The 12,686-nt window shown below is 34.4% G+C and overlaps 1 protein-coding gene across 6 annotated transcripts in view; it reads left to right on the top strand.

Annotated features, from left to right (window-relative positions):
- Positions 1-12,686, top strand: part of LOC111504347 (calcium/calmodulin-dependent protein kinase kinase 1) — a 233,010-nt gene that overhangs the window by 177,133 nt on the left and 43,191 nt on the right. For all 6 annotated transcript variants that reach the window (XM_023158880.2, XM_023158879.2, XM_023158878.2 and 3 more), the window contains 2 exons: positions 4,435-4,616; positions 7,711-7,764. In XM_023158880.2, coding sequence (XP_023014648.2) covers positions 4,435-4,616; positions 7,711-7,764 — 236 coding nt within the window. The remainder of the gene's footprint in view (positions 1-4,434; positions 4,617-7,710; positions 7,765-12,686) is intronic.

The raw sequence follows: 12,686 nt of genomic DNA on the forward strand, positions 1-12,686 counted from the left end.
ATCTGAAGAAAGGTTGATGAGAAAAATAAAGAATGAATATGAATATATCTCAATATGAATATCATTTGTAACTTCTGACTGAGATAAAAGGCACGTAAGTCGTGGTTAAAATTAAAATTATGTATCTCCACATTTTCTAAGATCTTATTTGAATATAAATGGTCTCCAAAAAAAAAACATTATGGTGAAGGTCGCGGTATGAAAATTACTGGAGAAAAAAATTTTCATTAAGGATTCAAATTAAAAAAATACATAAAAATTAATGAAAGAAAACAATTTGCTAATCGGAATACCTAATGATATTGAAATTTATTTGATCTTGAAATAAACAACGATGCACAAGGTGGCTTCTGTGTATTCAAATGAACATTTAATAGTACAAGATAAAAAATCTAATGTATCAGAAACAAGCTGAAAATAATAATTTTTATTTCAGAATATTCCAACCGAAAAAAAAAAGATTCAAAGAAGCAATCAATCATCAATAGATATAGAACCTATAATGATCTAGGCAAGATGTAGAAGATTGTAGAATGATTGCAATGGGATTAGTAATACCTGAATATAAAAACAACCCAAAGAATTTGAAATTGAATTGTAAAAGCCATACCAGAAAACAAATTTTGTTTTCTGATAGCTGTATTTTGCGAAAGACTATTCTAAGTGAAATAATCAGGTCTATAGTTTGAAAAAACTCGAGTATTTAAAAATAGGTCTCTGGTAAATTGTCTTCTGATTATTCCCTTCAAGTAATAGGTAATGACAGTTATAAAATATCGCATGTGTTGATGAAAAAATCATCAATGCTTTCCATTCAATTCTAGTTCAACATCATTACTTCAAATAGTATTACGATTTCCAATATTCTACTAGAGCTGAGGATATCCTAGGTTTTTCATATTGTCACAATGAGTTAGTTGAAAGACAAAAAACTAAGCGAAAAATGAATAGGCAATGAATATATAAAATCAAAATAGGTAACAATACTTATTTGTTAAACATACAAATTATTGCGACCTGAAATGAATGAATGGGTTAACAGTAAGTGAAATGTTAAGAATATATTAACAACAAAAATTTAATGAAATCAATTGAATGAAAGAATCAACATAAATGATGAAAAACGCTACAAAAATAATTTTTGGTACATGATGAATGTTAGTACATAGAAAAGTATTATAGGGTCCCTTCTAGAGGCTTATACCTCTACAGCAGGGTTTCTTAACCTTTTTGCAGTCACGAACCACTTTCACAATATAAATAATTCCACGGACCCCTATATCTTAATCTTAAGTAAAGAAAACAAGCCAATTTATAAAATCACTTTTATTAGTTGGTAGTAATAATGGCACTATTCTTTTTTCTAAAACTAATGAGAAGGCTGTTGCTGTTTGGCCTCGATAAGAACGTTAAATTGTGGGGTTGTCTTCGACAAAGCAAGGCGCATGTCATCGGCGACGTTCAAGCGATTTCGACTTTTTGTTTTTATTGACACTAAAACTGAGAACCCGGCCTCACAAAGATACGTAGTAGCATATGGTATTAGAACGGACAAAGCTCGCTTGACAAGAAGAGGGTAAGCTTCACTCAATGAACACCAAAACTCGCCAAGACCTTTTGCATGAAATTCAGCCTTCAAAACTGCTTTAGATCTGATGTCAATTAAGTCGTCTTTGATAAGATCTTCATCGCTGATGCTGTCAATTTCAATTAAAAATGGACTTCGCACCCATGTTTCTTTGTCGAGTTGTTCGGAGCTGAAATAGCCTTCAAAAGACGTCTGTAATGTCTCCAGATGTTTAGACATTTCATTTTGAATTTTTGATGTAATTTTCGTCATGTTTCCGTCACCTTGTGTCACTAACTCTTCTAACATCGGAAAATTTGCGAAGTTATCGGATTCTGTCCTCCTTTTCCAAAGAGGCAGTTTACATAAAAACACTTTCAACCGTTCAGATGCATCCACGATAGTCACTGCAGGACCCTGAAGAGACAGGTTAATTTCGTTCAAATGAGAAAAAATATCTGCTAACTACGCTAGCCCTTGTAAAAAATCTTCGCTCTTGAGATATTCATAAAGTGTATTTGTTTTATTTTTCAAAAAAAGTAACACTTCTGCTCGCAACTCAAACAAGCGCTTTAACACTTGTCCCCTTGACAGCCAACGAACTTCTGTGTAGTAAAGCAGTACTTCATGTTCTGATCCCATTTCTTGACAAAGTATTTTAAACAGGCGGTGGTTTAAGGCTTTCGCTCTGATGAAGTTGATTATTTTCACACATATCGACATAACTTCCTTCAAATAAGTGGGCAAAGTTCGTGAAGCTAAGGCGTGTCGATGTAAAAAACAATGGGTGATTATGACATGTGGGATTTTGGTGACCGATCCCAGTTGGTAAGCGATAGTAAATAAACAATCAGAAACAAACATAAAACAACTGCGCTGCTAAGAAACCCTGCCCAGTTCAATCTTTTTTTCAATTAACTCATGTTTTGTGACTATTATTTAACTGACCTACTGCGGACCCCTGGTATACGTGCTACGGACCCCCTAGGGGTCCATGGACCCCACTTTAAGAAACTACAGGAATGGTCGTCAGTGCGAATGAATCTTCCGTCTTTCATTAAAGACCTGTTCTTGATATTCCAGACTACGAGTATTTATCTCTGTCACGACTCTTCTCTCTTTCCTCTTGGCTTTCGACTTTGTGCAACACAGATCGTTTTTCCTCCTGATTAGTACTTTTCATACGTTGCCTATCTCAATATATCGTTATTCAACATGTTTGCAGGTTTTCAAAACTTTGTCGCTGTCTGTATTTGAAGACTTCATTGTGTTGAGGCTACTACGGATGATGTTTTCGGAATTCTTGTTATATTCTCCAACATCATCTGACGCATCAAGAAGGGATGGCACTGGTTGTAATAACTCCTAGTGGGGCTCTCGTTATCTTCTAGTCGAAGCTTGTTCCACCAGCTTTTCAGAGCAACTATTTTGCTGAAGATCCCTTCTGATGTGGCCTAGTTTCTTGTTCAGATCCTCAAAGAACGATCAATTAAATCTTGACGATTTCTCTCTTTGTTGATTGGTTGTGATTGAATTCGTAATTCGTATACTGTCCCATGTGTGTTGGTTTCCGGTATACAAATATTTCCCATTTGTTGTGGCACTTTCTTTTGCATTGTGAATTTTGTGGAAGGTATCATTCTGTGAGGTGCTTCAAAAGGGTGATCAGTTCTGCGTCAGTTCTACTGGTATGGAGGTAAGCAACGTATGGAAACCGCTAATCAAACAGGAGAGCGGTCTGCGTTATACTGAACCGAAAACTAAGAGGGGAGAGGGAAGATTGAGGAACAGTGGAATCAGCCAACAAGACTATACATTATAATCCAAAGACAATTTTGCATACCAACAATGTCTTGAAATAACTGGGTTTGGCATATTTTTTGTTTTTTTTTTCTAATTTGCCATTTTTGATAATTTCAACATTTCATTTATCTTCAAGGCATTTGTTTTTCTACAAATTTCAAATCTTTCAACACCAGTTTTAGACAATGGAATTTGTAACATTCACCAAGAAACATTGTCAACGACTTCAAAAATTAGTCATACAACAAAATTTAAAACTGCCATAGCCACATCATTTCAACAAAAGTACTCATCTTCAAGAAGAAGATTAAACTCAATTTAAATGAATTGATTTTTTTTTAATTTTCCATTTTTAATTATTTCAACATTTCAACCACTTTCAAGTCAAACAACAAAACTCTAGAGCTCCAATAGCCACGTCATTTCAAGAAAGATAATATTCTGAACAGTTAGTAAATAATACACGCCTGAAGAGGCTATTGTATAGCGAAACACGTGTCGCTTTTTTGTGAAACTATGTAGCAAAAAGTGTTTCTTGAATACTTTATGGATTTTCATCAAGTACCGGCCGATTCCATCAAATGTCTAAAAAAAATCTGACACTAATTGTTATCAGAATATCAGTTTTTCTAAATAGCTATCACAAACACAATTGTTTTAGTCATATCATGCTTACAGTACACATTTATGGCAAGACAAAAGAGTTATGAATTGTAATAATGCTAGTGTAATAATGAATCGAAACAATCATAATGAAATGGGCGAAAATTGAAATTGAAAAACCTAGAACAAGGTCAGCGTTTAAATTAAAAATAGAAGGATTGAATATGAAAAGTTTTTTGAAAGATATGCTTTAACTCTTGTTTTGAAAATTGGTGTATAGAATGTGTAACATCAAATAATGGAAATGATTGGGAAAACTAAATTCAATTCCAAGCCTGATCAGCGGCTGTTTAAATTTCCCTGCATTTATGGTGGAAAAATTGTGAATGTCTGATTGCACGCTCTAGTAACTCTGATTTCTGCCTATTGCTAGTCAAAAGTGATTTTCTTTTTTGTTTCAGCTGGAATAGACAATCGACCAATTTATCCAAATTGTCAGTTTTCCCCATACAACAGCCCTACAAATAGCCCTAGGAGTAGTCGAAAAAGACAGCCTTTGAGAGAATCTAGAAGAGTTTCTATTGAAAAGTCCGGAATGTATTTACAGCTGAACCAGTACAAACTCATGGACAGCATAGGGCAGGTACAGCCTAACATTTTCATGTTATTACCAACATCAATTTGAACTGAATTATTCAGTCCTATTTTGATTTTTTCGACATATAATTCAATGTTGAATTTTGAAAATTCAATGTCTTTGCTCATAGTTTGCCAATGATAAGATTTTCACAGCATGGTTCACAAAATTTCAAAAACCTCTTCAAGCCGCTACACATCCATTACTATTACTATTTGATCTTGAAGAAATTATTGTTGTATAGTTTTGCGATTTTGTAAACTGGCATGTCAAAATCTCTTAATCTAATTATATAAATGGATGTTTGTTGGTTGGTTGGTAAGTGCTAAACTTCTACATCGCTCAACCGATCGTGATGAAACTTGACATGTATGAGTAATTTTTCATAGAGAAGGTTTTTAGGCTATCAATTTTTCTGTAACTCGCCATTAGATGGCGCTGTAGAACAATTTTTTGAAAGCACTGTTCTATAACGCTGCGCACGCCTAAGTTTGTTGATTCTGATTCTGTCAAAACATCGGAACAGCAGCGATACAGCAACATAGTACTAATTGGTATAGTATTTCCAATACCAATTGGAACAGCACAGAGAAGGTATTTCCGCCTCGACATAGGCGTCGGCATACTATTTTTCAGTGGTAGTTTTTCAGTTACTTATTCTTATGAAAAAGTTATCTAAACTGAATTTTTTCACCATGGGTAATTATGAAAAACTTCGAAATTTAAGGTAGTTGGTTTCCGAGTCGAAAACTCTAAAATACAATGAAAACACAAATAATCACACTGAATTCTCGTCAAACATATATTTACAAAATGATAGAGGCCAACAAAATTGCTACAAAAATCAAAATTCTTCTTCGCTATATTCGGATGAGGTGGAATCATCATCGGGTTGATTAACGATCGGATTTATGGAACTTTGCACAAAATATTTATTCTCTTTTTCAGTTCTTCCACACATCACTATTACCTACTTCATTCATCACTCGCCTTATATTGTAAAGCACGTCAGCATTCAAAGTCGGTGACTGATTACATTTCCGCAAGCTTTCTTTCATTGTGGCCCAAACCATTTCAATTGGATTGAACACACAATAGTATGGAGGCAAACGTAAGATAATATGACCACGTGTTTCACATATCAAATCAATAATATACTCTTTTTTGAAATTACGTTGTTTTATGATCACCAGTTATACCTTTTTCGTTGGAATCTTTTCGGGTATTTCCATGTCATGATTTCGCATGAAATCGACAATATCTGCTTTTTTTGTGTTATTGTTTGGTATTGTAGTCAATAACCGAGAATGATACGAAGCGTTATCCATAACAATAACCGAGTTTGGAGGAATATTTGGGAGAAGCTGCTCTCTGAACCAGGTTTCGAATAAAGCCGCGTCATATCTTCGTGGTAATCAGCAGACGAATCTTTTATATTTTTGGCCTACAGAAGCAAAGCGTTAGGTACGAAACCACTTTCATTCCCGGCATGCAAAATTATAACGAGTTTTTCCCTCGAAGGTGTGTTCAAAGCACAATACTTGGTTTCGTCGAGGTAGATTATATGTCTGCTGGATTCTCGGTAACTTTTCATTCGCCTCAAATATTCTTGTCGGAGTGGAACAATGCGTGTCGATTCCATTATGACCATCCGATTGTTCAATTTTTTATATTTGAAACCACAAGACAATGAGACACCTCGTAGAGTCTCTAAAGCTTTGTAATTGTAATCGGGATAGTCGAGTAATTTATACCAAATCATTTCCAAGGTTGTTACTTCATTTTTTTGGTATATACCATAAATTGTTCGCCAAATCACATCTTTCGTAGCACCATCAACGTTTGCGAATTTTTTATTCCTTTGTTTTCGTTTCATTGCATGGTCAATGACATCCCCTATTTCAATGACTCGAAGAACTGTCGAACGAGATGGTTTCGTTAACTGGCATATTATATTCACAATAGCATTCTGTGAAGTGTGACAGTTTTCCTTCTTCAAGCATTCATGAATATTCAAAATTACTCGCTGAACTTGAACATGTAAGTCCTCATTTTCAAATTCCGGATCCTTGTCGATTGACACAGATTCCTCTCACATAATGTTATCATTTGTTTCAAAAGGTCTCCAGAAAGCCATATTGATGAAAGTACTCAAAAACACTAAGATTTTCACAAAAATCGGTTTAAACGATGAGATTGGAACCTTTGGTGTAAAAGTTGTAAACTTTTCCTAGAGATCAATTACCCTAACACCAAACTGATATTTTTGCACTCGACGCGCGTTTCGCTAACAAGGTTTCGAAAAATCAATTAGGATAATCATCATTTAACAAACAAATTCCACATCGGACCAAAAACCTTTAGGTATATAAACAGCTAACCCTTGTCTTTAGATTAAGTATCAATTTGCTTCTCCTGAAGATGCTAACCTTGTTAGCAAAACGCGCGTCGAGTGCAAAAATATTAGTTTGATGTTAGGGTAATTGATCTCTAGAAAGAGTTTTCAAAAATCGGTTTGCAAAACCACTAACTACCTCCCTAACCCCACGAACACACGGCACTGATAAAGAAATATTGTGAAACGGACAAAAAATTAGTATTCAGCCAGTCCAGCTAGCCGAGCCTTTATTTCTCAACTACATTTGATAGCACGTTTACTAACTATCTGAGCGACTAGGGGCCACGGGCATGAAATGTTCATGACTGTACTCTCATAGACTATACCATCGTCCATAGATATTCTAATCAGAATATCTATGGACGATGACTATACTACAACTACCAAATTCTACGCGGGCGAAGCCGCGTGCTTTCATATAGGTTTATTTCATGTGTTCACTAAGATTGCTCAACTCTACTACAAAGTCTACTCTCTAAACCCGGATTTTGTAGTACATCTTTCTGAAGAGAGGCTTTGGACTTTTTTCTCCATATTTTTACCAAAAAATGTGAGATTATTTCCAAGAAAAAGCACTTAATTTCAAAATAAACTGTTTGGAATCGAAATCGAAAAAAATATGGGAATATTTTTCTCGATTTCGATAATGATTAAATTTTCCTTGAAAAAAATATTTTTGAATATTTTGAATTTTTTTTTCAGGGCTCGTATGGTATAGTCAAACTGGCGTATAATGAAGAAGATGATACTCATTATGTAAGTTTCAATGCTTTTAAATACATTCAAGAAAGTAATCGGTAGAGTTGTTTCTGAACATAGCACTTAATGTTTTGGCATTGGTAATTTCATAAGTTTCTCACCTTATCTATAATCAATCAAAGACATATAGTGAATATTGAGTCGTATTATGGAGACGGTAAGAAATTCAGTTGATTTTCGAAATATATCTAGTGAAATTTATTTCCAAATAGCTGCTAGACTATCAACAGTGGAATACTGGTCCATTTAACTGATCACATATGATGCATAAATATTTGAGAGAATTAACAAAATCATTCTAATCAAAAACGCTTACCACGATTTGAATGATCACGATGGATTTTCATATTGTTCGCTTTCCTTTTCTCATCACTTCGGTGAAACATCACAAATTTGTTTGACGATATGTTAGAATTCGCTATGTAATGTTGAATATTTTGGCCGACTCGCTTGTCATGACATTGGAGAAAAATTGCGCTGAATTTGAACTGATTTGGTATATTTAATTATATTCTTCTCTATTTGATTAATTCATAATCCTACAGATGTTTAAAATACAGGTGGAGAAACTTGGTTTGAGGCAAAAAATGAAAGTGATTGAAAAAAAATGTTTTTCAATGGTATGAAAATAAAATTCAAAAGTACAGAACTGACTATTTCAGATTAGTATTACTTCCAATTATGGAGATGGAATCACAGGGAAGTCACTTTTCATCATTAAGTTTGTACTCCAAACTTTCGTTAAGACATCGAAACGGATATCATATACAGGACATTGCATTATATATATATATATATATATATATATATATATATATATATATATATATATATATATATATATGTATTAAATGTTCGAATTGACTTTAAAAACAAATTAGAATCTGGATCCGTGTCGATAAGTAAACCGTTTAATGGTTCAGGTGGTGTCTCAATTTACAGGTGATTGCACCTTCCCTGACGAACAACACATCCCGGGTGACTCACTTTCAAACACAAGAGCATTACAATGCGAACATTCCTTAATCATAGCAACAATTATTACTTTTGAATGAGCATCCTATTCAATATCAGCCTTATACTTGAATGCTAAACGCAGGAATAAATTAGATGTAAATGACCGATGCACTTGTTGGCGTTGTTGGTCACTTGCTCTGCGTCTTCTAACTTCATAACGGTGCGCTTGCTTTTATTCTGATATTCTTTCTTCATTTCGTTCAGCTCGTACATCCTCTGATTCAGCTTGACGCAATCGCGCCATGTTCACACGCACATCTTCGTTATCTTGCTGGATTTGGTCTTCTGTTCTTTGGGCTCTTGTAATTCGCCTGCTTGCAGTTCCAGGCTTTAATTAGTTAATGATAAAAAGCAGTATGCTAATCAATCATTTGTGTAATTTCATCTATTATTCTACTTATCACTTACAATATTTTTTTATTAGATTGAATATCAAAAAATTTGATATGATAAAATAACCATTATAACAATCATAAGATATATATATATATATATATATATATATATATATATATATATATATATATATATATATATATAGCATATATATATATATATATATATATATAGAAATTTCTAAATTAAAAGATAAAACTCCAACTTTACACAACTCAGGCATAGTTTATGGAATTCCTTGTGCAGAATGCAACCAAATATACATAGGCCAAACTGGCAGACTCCTCAAAGATAGAATCACAGCCCACAAAAGTGATATAAAAAACAACAAAAATAGCTGCACTATAGCACAACATTCCATCAACCATGACCATAAAATTGCATATGACAATGTCAAAATATTAGACCAATCCAACAACGTACACAAAAGAATGTTCCTAGAAATGACAAACATTTTCAAAAATCCTCTTAGTATGAATTCTAGAAGAGACATAGAAGGACTTAGTATAATCTATACTTACCTACTTCACTTAGACAATCAAAACAGACGCACCAACCATCCTGCTACCAATCCAATACAATAAAAGTCAATCTGCACATCATAATGATTGGAAATATCAGTCAATAAACCCTCTCAAACTCTTTTAACTCGATCAAAAAATAAATTTATATTCAACCATTCATCTATCAATTTTCAATATTTGCTGTAAATGACAAGACAACTGTTCATTCCTCCAAGATGTTAACCAAAACAAAATTCTATTCAATTTATTTTTAAAAATTCATCACAAATTTCAATTAGCACTTTATTCCTGTCTGATGATAAACTTAGTCACTTTTGCATTCCATACCACAGACATGGATCTTTTCTCCTTTTACAATATTTTTTGACAAGACAATTGACAGTTGACTTGGACATGTCCCTTTCACAAGATGTATACAAAAAATCTAAAAAATTTTATTTTACAACAATCTAATGTTATTAGTGCCATCCACATTTTATTATAATGTTCTCAATTTTAACCTGTTATCCAGTATCATGAGTGTTTCATAAATCATCACAGTTTCATAGTGTTTTAAGAAAATAATTCTTCCCATGCCTGCTTCATATACATAACCTCAACTTTCGTAAGTAAAGTACAACAAATTTTGACAATTGTTAATTTTCATCTTATCATCTAGAGTTCCTGAAGAAGAGTCAATAAAGTCTCGAAAGCTTGAACAGAAAAAAGAGTTCTCATTTTTCTCTGTCTCCGACTGCACACCCGTTTCAATCCCCGTGCTATTTATATATATATATATATATATATATATATATATATATATATATATATATATATATATATATATATATATATATATATATATATATATATATATATATATATTCGTGGAAAATTCGTGGATATAAGATTTCACTTACAGATACACTACTACAAATTTCGATTGCAAAAACCAGTATTGATCTCCTCATCATCATCTTCTTGGATAACTATGAAAGAAGATTTATTCAATAAAATTCCATGAAGCTTGCTCTGTTTTGTTACTGGTATTTCAGCACTATCTCCACTAACAAGCATCCAAATATAATTTTTGAAACGTATATTCCCCAAGTGAATCGTCTAAGCACCATGAAAATCTATTTTTGAAACATCCCTACGTGAAAAACACTCGAGATCAAAATGTAAACAGCTCGTCTCTTCCACTCATGCTCTGCATTTCATTCGTAAGAAGTACTCGACATCTGCATAATTACTTTTTGCAGCGCCATCCTCCATTCGAAAGCATCCAAACAAACAAATAACTCAACAACTTTATTATGATTCCCTCTAATAATGCCTTCAATTTTATACGGCATTTATGTAATTTAAACGTCGGGTTTATGTTGTTTTTAATCGAATTTACTCGAGTGTCTCGACTCTCTTCGAATGAAAGTAATTTTGCCATCAGTAGGATTGGTTGGGTTGAATAATCTTCATGAACTTATTTGATAGCAGGTGGAGGCAAGAATATTTCAAGCTTCTCTTTTTGATTCACTAAACTCGAGACGAACACAGCTGGAGATTTTTTCAGTAAGTTATGAAAACTTTATGAGCGTTTCTTTTAAAGAACCGCAAAAAAGTATTCAGATTTTCATTGAACAATTTACAAAACACCTACAGTTAAAAAAAAATTTGACACTGTCTACAAGTGCAGCGCAGTGTTGTCAACATCAATAGAAATAGACCACCTTTAAGAGAATTCAGATTCTTGCAAGAAGCCTATCCAATGATCTAATTCATAATTGAAGAAGTACAGACGGAATTTTGTCAAAAATAGTGATGAGCAATTTTTGCACTCGATAATGCAATTAATGTGATCCTGCCGACACCTGCAACGGTTGATTTGTGTGTCCACCACACTCCAGATGAGATCTTCGTCGAACCACTGCATATGTCATGCATTGTTCTGGAGAACTCTTCCCCACTTGCCTGGAGAATCAAATTTTGACCAATCTCATGCTTGACCCCAGACCTGTACTGCCTGCCGATGACTACACTTCACCTGTTTGATGAAAGGACCATAGTGGCGTAACTGCTTTGTATTGAGTGATTGAAAGTTTTTTGCCGAAGCTAAGGTCTGTCCGTCTTCTCCCTTAACCCATTGGCCTCGGCGACAAATACCTACAAAGCAGATATGCCATCATCAAGTCTTCAGTGTCATTTCTTTTCGAGTTTGAAAGCCGTGGATTTTTGGAATTTTTTCCTGACGTTTCGCTGGCGCGAGTAGCTAGCTTCTTCAGAGGTTTAACCGTCATGGCTTTTCGGCTTCTTAAAGCGTATTCATGCCTTGTCAGGTAATCAGTTGTATTTGCACCTGTATTTGTACCTGCATTTGTACCTGTAATCGTTATTCTCGAATTCCTTAAAATGGGGTTCCATATTCGATTGAGGTGCACCGCTTCTTCTTTTCGGTTGGAATTCTCCGTGTGTTTGTGGATCTCTATTGCCTCCCGTACCAGTTGGCTATGGTATCCCTGGTTGGAGGCAATTGGTTCTGTGTTTTCAAACAAAACCTGTGGTCTCCTTCACTAAGTGCGTGTTCTGCCATAGCTGACTTGTCCGTTTGGCCAAAAAATTCACGGCTTTCATACTCGAAAAAAAATTACACTGAAAATCTCAGCCGTGAAAGTCTAAACCATTTTTTCATTGTCAAGTTTGTTATCGATATGATGGCTCAGGTGGTGGAATGTATATATACTGTTCTTTCATTTATGGTCCAGTCATTGACGAAGAAGAGCTTTCTCTTGCTAGAGAGCAACCATCTGGTCAAATGGGGAAACCCACGCAGATTGACGGCCTCCTGATCTCCAAATGCTGCAGCCGAGATGTAACGCCTATGTCTTTCTGTGCCATAGAAGAACCTCAGCTCTCTCAGGCCGGCATCCCTTGAATCAAAGAAGTGAAACACGAAGAAGGCAACAAAGTTGCGACCACTGTCTTCATTCTGCAGCAACCATATTCCAT

This window comes from Leptinotarsa decemlineata, unplaced genomic scaffold, assembly GCF_025532065.1.
Source record: "Leptinotarsa decemlineata unplaced genomic scaffold, Ldec_3_MD MMD2_tig00000133_RagTag_RagTag, whole genome shotgun sequence".
Taxonomy (NCBI): Eukaryota; Metazoa; Arthropoda; class Insecta; order Coleoptera; family Chrysomelidae; genus Leptinotarsa; species Leptinotarsa decemlineata.